The sequence below is a fragment of the Ischnura elegans genome, chromosome X, assembly GCF_921293095.1.
Source record: "Ischnura elegans chromosome X, ioIscEleg1.1, whole genome shotgun sequence".
Taxonomy (NCBI): Eukaryota; Metazoa; Arthropoda; class Insecta; order Odonata; family Coenagrionidae; genus Ischnura; species Ischnura elegans.
In genome coordinates, this window is record NC_060259.1 from 24,809,072 (window position 1) to 24,821,610 (window position 12,539).

Consider the following 12,539-nt stretch of genomic DNA (forward strand, 5'->3'; position numbering starts at 1 on the left):
CGTGATATGGTTGATCTGATGGCAATGAGTAAATTTTTCAAATAGCAAAGTTTTATTTGCAAATTGTACTGAACGATGTCAGTTCAAAGCCTTTCCCCTTCCACTTCGGAGGCCGACCCAAGTCCCTGCTGAAGAGTGTGGGTTAAGACAGGAGTGAGGTAGGATTCAGCTAATGAGGATGTATGAAAGATTACCTGAATTAGTCCACCAACTCTCAACTACCACTACCCCATTTAGCAGTGAAGTGTAAAGCATAAGCTAACATTATGAAAACTGTAACCTCAAATAAAAAGTAAGTATTAAGCTCAAGAGTGCACCATAATACCGATGTTTATCCAAGCAAATTATAATACCCAGATAAGGGTAACAAACCATATGGAAGCAACTGCTCTGGGGTTTTCACAACTATTTTATTGACATTTGGGTCCAGATTCTACTGCACCCTCCTTTGCCCTATCCTCCCCTGGCACATTAACATGGTTCCCACTCAATCTAAATTATAAAATTCACGGTTTTTTCCAGGTTTTCACGGTCTAAATGCCTTCGAATTCACGGTTTGTAGACATACCATTTTAGGCAGAAATATTGACCACTTAACAATCATCAGCCGCACGCTGACTAAAAATTTAGCAAACGCGACAGACGCCGTGAATGCAAATGCAGCAATCAAAGTGCTCTCTCTCTCTCCTGGCGTCACACATCGTTTGCAAAATTCAGCTCCGACTAAAGGTTGTGAGTGGGAAAATAGAGGGACCAGTGTGTGAGGGAGTTAAGAAGTGTCTGAATTTTCGCAAGTGTCAATAAACTTTGGTTACCAGTCTTCAGGCTTTGGTACAGGCTTAAGTTCAATATGTCATCATGGCACACAGACCAATAATTGCACTTCGAATGTACGTTTGCAGATAAATCCGTGGCCATGTCTGCACGTGACTGATCTTGAAATATGATCAAAATATCCATTTTTCTTTTAATCGGTCAATTGTAGTTCTACCATTGTAAAATCAAGATTGAGAGAATTTTAAGGTTTTATGACGAAATTCTCGGCTTTTTCCAGGGTTTTTTCACGGTATACGAAATTCACAGCTTATTCACGGTTTTAAGGCTTTCAAGGTTGAGTGGGAACCCTGATTCATGAGGACTTTCCCTAAGTAACACAAATGTACTGATGAAAATTATCTAAAATTTACTACAAATAAGGCTGACTTCTTTATCTAAACTATGAATGTATATTTGATCAATTGCATGGGAAAAAATAGTTGAATGCGAAGAGGATGCAAGTAAAATTATCCTAATATTTTGCATTGATCAATGCATTTATGTAAGGTAGTTATCATTACGTATAAAATACAATCACAGATTAGCTCTAGAGAACTAAACTCAGAGAACTATAGATTAAAGTTCAACAGCTCTTGGAGAACAGTATAGAATACCTTTAAGGTTTCACAGTTCTAAAAAATGCAGATAATTAGTGCAAACTTTTACGGAAACTGCTAAGCTAAAAGTAAGGTTTTTATGAAACTCTCGGGGATAGAAATGGTAAGACACAACATGCATGCATAAAAAAGCTTTGAAAAACTAAAGAAAAAATATTGTAGGATGATGATAATAGAAAACCAGAAGGACTTGATATGTCACAGAAACATTTAACCCTTATTTAATCAATCATTAATGATTATGGAAATGAGAAAATTTTCTTGAATAAAATAATGTACATTAAAACTTTTAAAAATTCTATGAGGGAGCTTTCAGCTGCATCCAATCGGGTCATAATAAATATTTTCCTGAGCTTCTGACACAAGTTTATGCTTAGAAGAGGTACAGGAACCTTAGTGATCAAAAATAGTAGTTGAAGAAAAACTAGTGTTTACTTTCAGATGATTTATTAAGGTTCCACAGCAAGGAAAACAAATGTTTTATTTCATTTGATGTTGAAGGCATTCACCACTGACAGGTTTATCTTTTATTCAAATGTCATACAAGAAAAATTAAACTGGGGCATTCAAATACATCAAAACCAATACAAGGTACTCATGTCCAAACTCACATTAGATATTCCATCAATATGTCACAAATTTCTATAATACTTCATAAGAGCATTACACTTAACCATATTTGTAGCAAATAGGTTAATTTTCACTAAGTCCAGTAATTCAACAGTGAAACCAGCTTGTGCCACTTAGGATCAAAATTAAATATACCTAATAATCTCGTTAAACTGGCACTGATGACACCTTATTGATACTATGAAAATGTAGACATGCTGACTAATACAAGGTTTGTGCACAGTTTATTCTCTTTATGTAAAAATATAACCAACCCCTCCAAAAAATTGGCAGTAAGCAAAAGTTTACAATCAATGAATAAAATAAAATTGCTTCTACCTTTGAGGATATTCAATATCATTCATTTTTAAATAAAAAATCTCATTATTCATACCCTGAGCTGATATTATTTTGGCAGGATTCAAATCCAATACTTGAATACATACTGCTAAACTGTTAACCAGTAAAATGTGTTGCTGAATTCGAAGTTTTTGATAGCTTTCTTTCCTGAAGTGTTGAAGGTACAATATTTTACCTTCTAAGATTTAATTATATAAGCTCTTTCCATAAGCTATTTACTCAGCAACCACTCATATTTCAAGTAAACTAATACAATTGCTGAAATACTCTCTAATTAATGTAATGTATAATGGGCACAACCTTTTTTCATGCCTGTCCTAAAGAGAAAACAGAAGACCTTGAGTCATAAGCCTTCAACAGTTAAATCGAATAAATTTGTATTTGCATGATATCAGTGAATGTACATGATATAAAAATGTATTTCCATCCAAGTTACTCAACAACAATCTTACAATATCTCTCGAACCTTTTATACCATGAATGTTTGAAACATGTTTAAAATCACTAGTTCAAAACCATATTGTACTGATATTGGCGATAAAAATCTAAGCCTGAAAATAAAATGTATTTATACATAGTTTTAAGACTAAAATCATCATACTCTTTCAAATGGGTGAAAAGCAATGATAATTAACAATGACTTATTAAGCAGGTTTCACTGCAATTTAAATAGAGAATAATTGAAACAATTTTTTAAATACCTACTGATAAACAAAAACTTAAGGTATATTTACGGTTCATCACAGCTATTCTGAAAAAATAACAATATCATTAAGCATCAAAAACTAAATCTCATGATGCAATTTTTCCATCGCAACTTGGTGCCCCTTTCATCAAATAATTTCACATTGGGATACAAGACATCCACCACTTCAAACAAGAATGTGCAAAATATGTATAATCTCAAATTTTTTTAACCTAAATCTTAATTTTGGCTCATGCTTATTTAACATTTACAAAACAAATACTGATGGACAGCCCGTTTTCAAATGAATAATGCTCTATGGACACAGCATTGGAAAAGAATACCAGCTTCATCAAAAATATCATTACACAGTTCAAATGATTCCTCAATTCAACCAAAGATGGAAAAGCATACGCAACTGACAAAAACTAGTACAGTAAGCTTTAAATTTAAAATTGCTAAATTCAGAATGGCAAAAGAATGACATTAGTTAAACACTGGCACAGGATTTCACAAATTTATGAGAACCAACGACCAATTGACAGAATTACAACATGGATTGTAAATTGAACAGCCAAATTTTTGATCAATAGAATGGAGACTAAACTATGTACAGATTGCAGCAATGAATGCAGTAAAAATTGATCAAAACCATGCACAGGAGAAAAATTTTTTGTGACTACTAAGCCATTAAATGCCTCACTTGGGACTTTCCTTTGCAAAATGCCTTACATCATCTGTAACTGCATAACAATGAGGAAATTACATCAATGTTACAGCCATAGAACAGATTGCATGTAGAGGACATAAATGACCAATAACATACAAGGTTTTAAATAGAAGCATCCATCACATTGCATACACCACATTTTTTTGCATGTTTGTGGGTACAATAAACACAAAATATTTTGCATAGAAATGCTAAGGAAATTATTCTCCTCAATAACACACATGAGTTTATTCATAATGTGTTTCAACTTCAAGTACTTGAGCATCTTTCTGAGACATAAAGCTAGCTATTTAATATTATCATCACATTCTGGAAATAAACATTCTACATCACTACTTCATCACGAGTATCTCTATACATAATTTTACATGCACAACATATTTTTGTTCATTGACCACCAATAATTACATATTGGCAAATGAAATTAAAATAATAATAAATCCTAAATCGCCACAGTATTATAATTCAGCCCTTGTCCAATCTTAAATACTAATTAAATAGGAATAGCAGAGGGATATGGATGTTTCAATAGATATTATACTTATGAAGAAAATAAAATCTGATGAATCAGAAAGCAAAATTTAGAGCATAGTAGAAGAGGAAACTCCAGCTGTTTCCACAGTGAAGAGTGGAGTCTTGGCAGAGGTCTATATCAATATTAATGAGCAAGTGATCATTCTGCTTTTATGAATTCATGAGCAAGATATAAGCAGTGGCTGGATGTCAATCTCCAAAAAAAGATGACAGGAAGCACAAGTATCACTCGTCTACTATTACTGTGATATATATTTAACCATACTAAAGCTGCCAAGGAAAAAAAACAATGTGCAATAATGCATGCCCATTACATAAGGACAAGATGTAATTACCTCCATTAATTACGCTAAAATGAGGAAAAGAGGAAAAAGATGATGACCAATATATAACTTGACAGGTTTTATATTTTAAGTACCATACAAACAGCAGTTTTATTAATGGAGTGAAGATAGCAGTTCCTCAGCCTTAAGGAATTACATAATTATGTAGTCTGAATTCCACTAAACAATAATTAAATGGGGGTTAGACAACCATAAAAACTTAACACAACCATATCTAGCACTTGTAAGTACACCTTTGGGATAGGCATATGAAAGTCTGGAAAATGACATTGACATCAACCGTTTCCTTTGAGTAACTTGAACACCAAGTGACTGCATTGACGCAAATAGATGGTGGAAAATTTTGTCCCCCTTCTTTCCTAGTTTTGTATCTAGAAATTAAAAATAAATGGTAATGGCACAAAAAATGTAAACATGGTAAATGAATAGAAATGAATGATCAAATCAGTTCATATAGTAGCACAAACAGTGTTGGCATATTTCAAATTCCATATACCCATTTAAAGCTACTGCTGCATAAATGCAACTAAAATTTCCCTTCCTTCCCTAACAATAATTACACACAGAAAAATAAACTAGGCTTTCTTTCTCTAACTCCTAAAGAGTAACTGTGACATCCAATTAAAAATCTAAGTACAACCATTAGCTTTGATGCTAAAATCACATTTATTCCTTTTGGCATCATTTATTGAATATAAAAGTTGCATCGATTCATTATAAAACCATAATTTTTTATAATAACTACACAAATAGACATACCTCTGAAAATGACCTTAGGTGCACAGTATCATATTCAAATATTTTTGGCTAGCATGGAAAACGGGGGAAAATCTACTGCATAATTACTCTTTGAAGAAATCCCTGAATAACATAAAAGCCTAACATCATGTGAGCAGTCCAAATGCCTAACATGAGGGGAATGATCAATTCCTCATGTGAACAGAAAGTCTTTGATGGAAACCAATTTGAGAGTTTTCGAAAATGAATGCATGAATGCCACAATTAAAACTACACGGCGTAACGCTCCTAGCTGAGCTACAGATCCCTGAGTTGAAAGAGTAGAACCTCAACTTGAGCCCAGACCCCAGTAAGGATGCATACAAAATAACTACATATTCCTCAATTTAAAAAATCATGGAACTCTCATAGAGAAAACCTCAATACAGGGAATAATGAACAGTATACTTTAACTTTTAGCTGTCAAATTCTCTCTGATGTCCTGATTTAGAGTTCTAATCCAGGCTGTGACCAGATGTGACTTATACTGGGTACTACATTTCAACTTTTAATGACTGCCTTTAAAGCTAGGCAATAATTCCTTTATCTGAAACTATCAAGAAAAAGTAATAATTCAAAGCGTAATCTAGATTCTTTATCAATAGGTAGCCAAATCATCGAAAAAGTGATAGAGCAGAAAATGTAAAGGGAAAAACAAAATATTTCAAAATGATGTCGAATAATAATTCTAAAAGCAGTAGCTTGGGTTGTGCCAATCATCTGTCTCTGCGGATCATCTGTTTGCACTCCTCTTTTAGGATGAATACTCAAAGCTCAAATGCATAAAGATTTCCGATTAAATGAGAAAAAATTTATAAACCGCACTTGTGCATGAATTAGGGTGGCCAACCTTTTTAGAAAAAGACAGTAATCAAAGACAAAATGTCACTGGAAACCCATATTTTAGTAAAGTTGTGAACCAAACTTTAATATTTCTGCATGCAGTAAATGACCTACGAAGGACATTAATACCAGATAAAAGTTAAAATTGAAAACATGAATAGTGCTTTTGTTGTTAATACAAAGAGAGAATAATTTTCAAATCCATGAGTTCTCAGAAAAAAACTAGAGGTCTGGCAACCTATCATACAACCATCAAACCAGAGTTTTCAGCCAATTTGACTACAGGAAAATGCGCTTCCACCAAAATTTTTTTCAAAAGTACTTAAAATTTCTAATTGTCACTAATTACATTTAGGAACAGCACCTGCGATGGCAACAATCAATCTTCTTGGTCACAACTTTTTACACTTGCCATAGTCAATTTTTATAGACCCTCAATTAACTAGTTCATGGTAACCACAATTATGATACTTTTGAAGAAAATGCCATCAAGGAAAAACCAAGAAATTGTTGGATGCACAAAAAAAGGCTCTCAGTAGCTATCCACCAAAACCAATTACACATATAACATCATACAACATTCATATTCTTCTCTGAAGGAATGTAGCGGACTAGGAGTACATAACCCATGATTTGATAGCTAGTACAGTTGTATTCCTTCAACAAAGTCTAATTGTTAAGTCCACCCAATATAAGTAGAGTCTCTACGCATAGTAAGTAATTGATTGACCCATAGCTCTTACATTCATCACTTACTCCAACAGAGCCGAAGAACATGCAGCCATGTAGCAAAACCCAGGGCATTAAAGAAAAAATTTCTTCAATTCTATTTGAAAATTTGATTTTTTTAGTATTCATTTATGCCCCATTGTCACCAGCAGCATTTTCACTACAGTAACCCTCTACCAGTGAAGTGTTACAATGTAATGGAAACCAAAAAATGACTACTGTAGTAACTCGTCTAAGTAGCTTTGAGTTAGCCTGCATTCATCAACCATGGTAACATTGGTAAGTTACTTGAGTTACCTTAATTCAATTGGATAATACAGGTTAGGAGGAACCTGAAAGTTACTTAGGTAGTGATGTTAGAAACCAAAATGGGGCATTCGAATATTTTCAATTTTCCAATCATGATTCTTCTGCCAAGCAGTGGAGTTCACCAATGAAAGAAAAAAAAACACAAATACTTGATGGATATACATACAAGTGTATACATTCAACAACAATTAATAGCCTATGCATGAGACAAAATAAAATCAAACCATGAAACTCAGAGTTCATAGTGATTGAATTCCATCACATCAATTTCCATTCAAACAATAACATCAACTCAAATAATTTAAAACAGAAAGTTAAATTTGACTAAATGATAATATTAAAAACAAAGTACCTACCACTGCACTCAAAGATTTTTAGCACAGTGTCAAGCCATATTCATTCGACTTTAGGATTTGTAAAAGCAACTGTGTTGCAAAATAATACTAATAACAGCAATTAAACATTGGTCCGACTCATCTCTCAAAAATGGCCCTAGTTAAGTTAGAGAATGATCTAGGTTATCCATTACTAGCATTAACTTTGTTAAAACAACACATAAAAATAATAACAACCAAAACAACAGCCTTCCCCTTTACCATCACAGTAAATTCACCATCACAATTAGAGAAGAGTAAGGATACAGCACTTTAGTACCATCACTCCAACACTGAAGACACCTACGTTAAAATGGAGGTGGCTCTTGAACAGCAGAAATTTACATACATGTATTATCATGTGATCAGAAATTTTTTACGAGATAAAAGTGCTACTCAGTCTTCAAAAAATGTACTTCAGCAAACTCCAAGGCAAAATTAGTTGTTACATCTGTATCATATTTATGAGTCATTATACACCAAACATGTAAAATTGGTTGTTGCAGAGGAACACCACGAAGAACAGCTTCTTTGGTACAGTGAAATTCTTGAGCTCATGCCATGACTGAAAAAGCATCCGAGCTGAGTATATGACATGCAAAAAAAAGTTTATCTCGCTATCTATGGACATACCACAACCACTGTTTAAAAGTCAGTTGAAGATCTACTCAAGACACTGAGAAAATATCACAAAGGCTATAAAGAATATAATTTTTACATAGTGAAATCAGATCTATCGGGAACTGTACAAGGAAACATGAATACTTAGCCACATTATAAAATTAATCTCTTGAACCTGCCCCAATATGTCTTGATATGTTCACCAGGGAAAGGCTACTCTTGAGTGGACTTACTAGCACCTGGTAATGAACTATTGGAACAACACTTTCAATCAATGAACTTTACATTAACACATGAGTTTTTAATCACCAAATTATGGCACCACATTATGGAGGAGCAATAAGCCTGGCCTGGCATCCTCAGCCATCCAAACCAACACATCACCTGGTAGATTAGCCGAGCCACAGCCTGGCCAGGGCCCTCCATCAGCTGGGTGCTGCCAATTCCACATATATCCAAGTGTAAAGTCTTTTTAGCTGGATATCTTTCCGCTCATATCTCAAGCTGCTTAGACCATCAGTCTTGAACCGATTCTGCCCAGAGTACAAGTACTCATACCTGCAACATCAAAAATTAAGCATTAACTCCACACGAGCACCAGCAAAATCAACTGAATCAATGATGAATTTAGATCAAAAAGCAGATGGAATGCTCTCAGATAATAGGGTCATTTCGTATTTTTTTAAATTAGCTAAACCAAAAGATTATTACTCCTGGAGTATGTATTTCACACTTTCAGATTTTTATGCAATGATAACTATTTTTCGTGATTACATGAAAAGTGAAAACTTTCAAGCACGGGAAAATGCGATGGCTAAGTGTGAATGCTGGGAAAAGCCTGTGTGATGTCATTCTGGTTCCGGCTGCTGCTGTGTGAGGCCACCTTGGTGCGAAGCTATGATCGCCGCTACGATGCAGGCTGCTAGCAGGTTACACTTGGCTAAAATAAGGATTATTAATACCCTATCAAACGAAGGAAACTTTCCGACCATAGGCAATTTTAATAGGTGATTATTAAGAGATGTTTCCCTGAGCTCTGTGTCTCATGCATGCATTGGTAATCTCAGGCGATGTAAAACTCCTGACTACTCGTAGAGCATCTAGGCCCCTGTGACGTCACGTGGAGTATGGCTGCCAATATGGCCTTTTTCAAATGAGGTTAAAATTGACCATTAACATTCGTCTGTCTAAACTGGAATTTCTGAAACCCAATAATTTGTATATTATAAATACACTAATGGTGAGTAACAAATCGCAATGAATGCCTTTTGTTTTCTTTGATGAAGGAAACTACCCTAAAGTCTCCAGAATTCAATGAGTCAATTCATTTTCGACAATGGTTGCTCAATTCCATATTTCTTAAAAAAAAAAACATTTCCCTTGGCCATGATGATAGACAAGGGACTGTAAAAATTTAATTTAGGAATGAAGAATATGTAGACAGGTTTTCATAGAGAGATACCAGTTTCTAAGATTACAAAGTACTAATTAATTCCAATATTCCAATCTCTACAAGAGGTCACTACCAGGATACCCTATGATGAAGGATTGCACACTTTCCCAGTGAGACAAGACTCAATAATATCTCATTTCAGGCTCAAGATAAGTGCAAACAGAATATTCCCGGTGGAAAATTCCTAGTCTGAAAACAATGCAACCCAAAGCTTTGAATGAATCTTTGAAAGTTCAGCATTTTCCCATAATAACAGCGAGTTATGGCTGATTACATTACATCCTTTTAAATTAGAAAGTTTGAAACTTCACGAGCCTTCAACTTACAATGGGCAAATAAAAATATTATAATCATGTAACACTGCTTCAAATTTATATATTTTGAAGACTTGAAATTTTTGTAGATCCTGAAGACTGCCAGAGGCAAAACTGTAGTTATGAGATGGTCAACTTACTACCAGACAAACCTTAGAGTTATCTCAATTTTAACTAAAGCAAAGTTATTGTATCAGGGAAACATCTATGTCCAACACCAAGGAGTGACAAAGGATTTATAGCAATGTATATACAAAGGAGCCAAGATGCATCTTAAGATACCAAACTTTAACATCAGAGGTTATAACAAAGATCTAACGTTACAGTACGAATTAAGGATGTTTATTTTTGATACGATAATTTTTAATGAGTCATTTACACCAGCACAAGCACTTACCTTTTTGGATTGGCTTTTTCTTTCTTATGACTGATCATTTTATATCGAGCTATGTTGGCAGGATAACGGGAGATGTGGAAATGATGATATTTTATACGATTGGCCATATCATCATCTTCTCCACCCCAGCCCCAAAACATGTTGCTGAAACCATTCACCTTACGGAACTGCGCTGCTGTCATCGCACTGACACCTCCAAATATTGCAGGATACGGTAGCCTAAATGAAAAAGGAAAAAATTATGGGGACATAAATTTACATCTAAAAATGTGCACCAATGCTATGAAGCTAATATCGGAGACCTCAAAGATGCACTCTTGGTTCCTTCAGACAATATGAGGACAATATTTGGAGAAGCCTACTATCACGATTTTTCCCTCATTCTTGCTTGCATTCACTTACTTTAAAATAAATCTTGGGAAATCCAAAATAGGACTAAATAACTTGTTCGAACTGATTTATGAACCTCTAAATTTATTAATAATGTCCAAGTAGGTATCATTTTCACATCATCACTGATACATTCACGGGCATACCCAGGAGAGGGCAACTGCCTCCCCCTAGAAGAGAAAATAAATTTAGTTCAAAACAAAAGTTAAGAACAAATTTTCCTTATGAAGAAAATGATATTAGTATAAGACATGGAACTAAAATAAAAATCATAATTTTTTCAAGCAAGTAATTATAAAAATTAATAAATTGCTGTCATAATTTCCTTAAAATGTTGATTTCATTAAAAATTTCTGTGCAAAAAAGTTACAACTTGAACGACCATGGCTAGCTTTGCCTCCCCTCCCCCCCCCCAAGTTTTGATTCTGGGTATGCCCATGGATTCATTCTAGTTTCATGAAAAAGTAACAATAATAACTTTGCTATTTCAATTTTTTAATGCACAACTATTCTGCGATATAGGTTTCGAAGAAGATCTTCACTATCATGTACATTGGGCATAAAAGAAATTGAAAATCAATTTCTTCGAAGCACTGCTGTCATATCACTGACACCTCCAACTATTGCAGGATATGGTACCCTAAGAAGAAAAGAAAAAAACATGATGGGTTACACCTGAAATAATGCAACCATTTAATTTCCACTATGTATTCTGCTTTCACTTTCAGATATCAATTTCTTTGCTGTCCAATTTGCCTAGTAATAAGACCTTTTTTGAAACCTAGGTCAAATAATACCTGAACATTAAACATTTGTGAAATAACAAAATTATTATCATTTTTCATTTTTCATAATGAATAAATTCCACGTATTCATGCCTGAAAAAACGCAGCCATATAATTTCTGCTATCCTACTTTTACTTTTGGAGACATTAATCTAGACATTATGGATGGATTCATGTTTCACAGCTATCCATTCAAGATGGATCACATGATAACTTGTATTTTGCAGAATGTGGTGCCAAAAAGCACCAATATGCTGAGCTAGAGGCTAAGAAGATGAACAAGAGGAAGAATAACATGCCAAGGGACTGTGCAAAGGCATGGCAAAAAACTGTTCTCTAATGCGTTCCACATATTTTTGTGCCATAAAAATTTAAGGTGAAACTCAATTCCCTTTGTTTTGCAGTACAACTGTAGTGAATTACAGGGAATCTGAGTTTAAACCTTGGCTGAGGGGAAAGCAAATACATTTGGTTATAAACTAGAAAGGGTTAAATCATCACTGTATATAATAGGCTGCTAAGTAATCTCTTTGTATTTTCAAAAAAGGATTTCCTAATTTACAACGAAAAGAAATAAAAATTAAGATGCCAGACAAGGTCTGCATTGCTGAGAAGCCTGCAGTTCATCTAAATCAGTGGCAAAACCTTACTTGTATTTGAACACATCAATGGATGCTGACATATGCCTCGGCTGCTCTGGACAGGTGTATAAATTTCGATCATCTTCTGGCAAAAGGTCTACATCGTGAAAAATGAAGCAATCGAAGTCATACAACTTAGAAGCCTCAACAAACCCCACATTCATGAGCATAGCCCGGTTGAAATGTCCAGTGCCTGAAAGAACAAGAGATA

The 12,539-nt window shown here is 34.4% G+C and overlaps 1 protein-coding gene across 2 annotated transcripts in view; it reads right to left on the reverse strand.

The window, feature by feature from the left end:
• Window positions 1–1,863: 1,863 nt before the first annotated feature.
• The window catches only part of LOC124170536 (beta-1,4-N-acetylgalactosaminyltransferase bre-4-like), a 358,835-nt gene continuing 348,159 nt past the window's right edge, over window positions 1,864–12,539 (reverse strand). For both annotated transcript variants that reach the window (XM_046549326.1, XM_046549325.1), the window contains 3 exons: window positions 12,338–12,521; window positions 10,513–10,731; window positions 1,864–8,906 (listed from right to left, as the gene is read on the reverse strand). In XM_046549326.1, coding sequence (XP_046405282.1) covers window positions 8,774–8,906; window positions 10,513–10,731; window positions 12,338–12,521 — 536 coding nt within the window. In that variant the 3' untranslated portion in view covers window positions 1,864–8,773. The remainder of the gene's footprint in view (window positions 8,907–10,512; window positions 10,732–12,337; window positions 12,522–12,539) is intronic.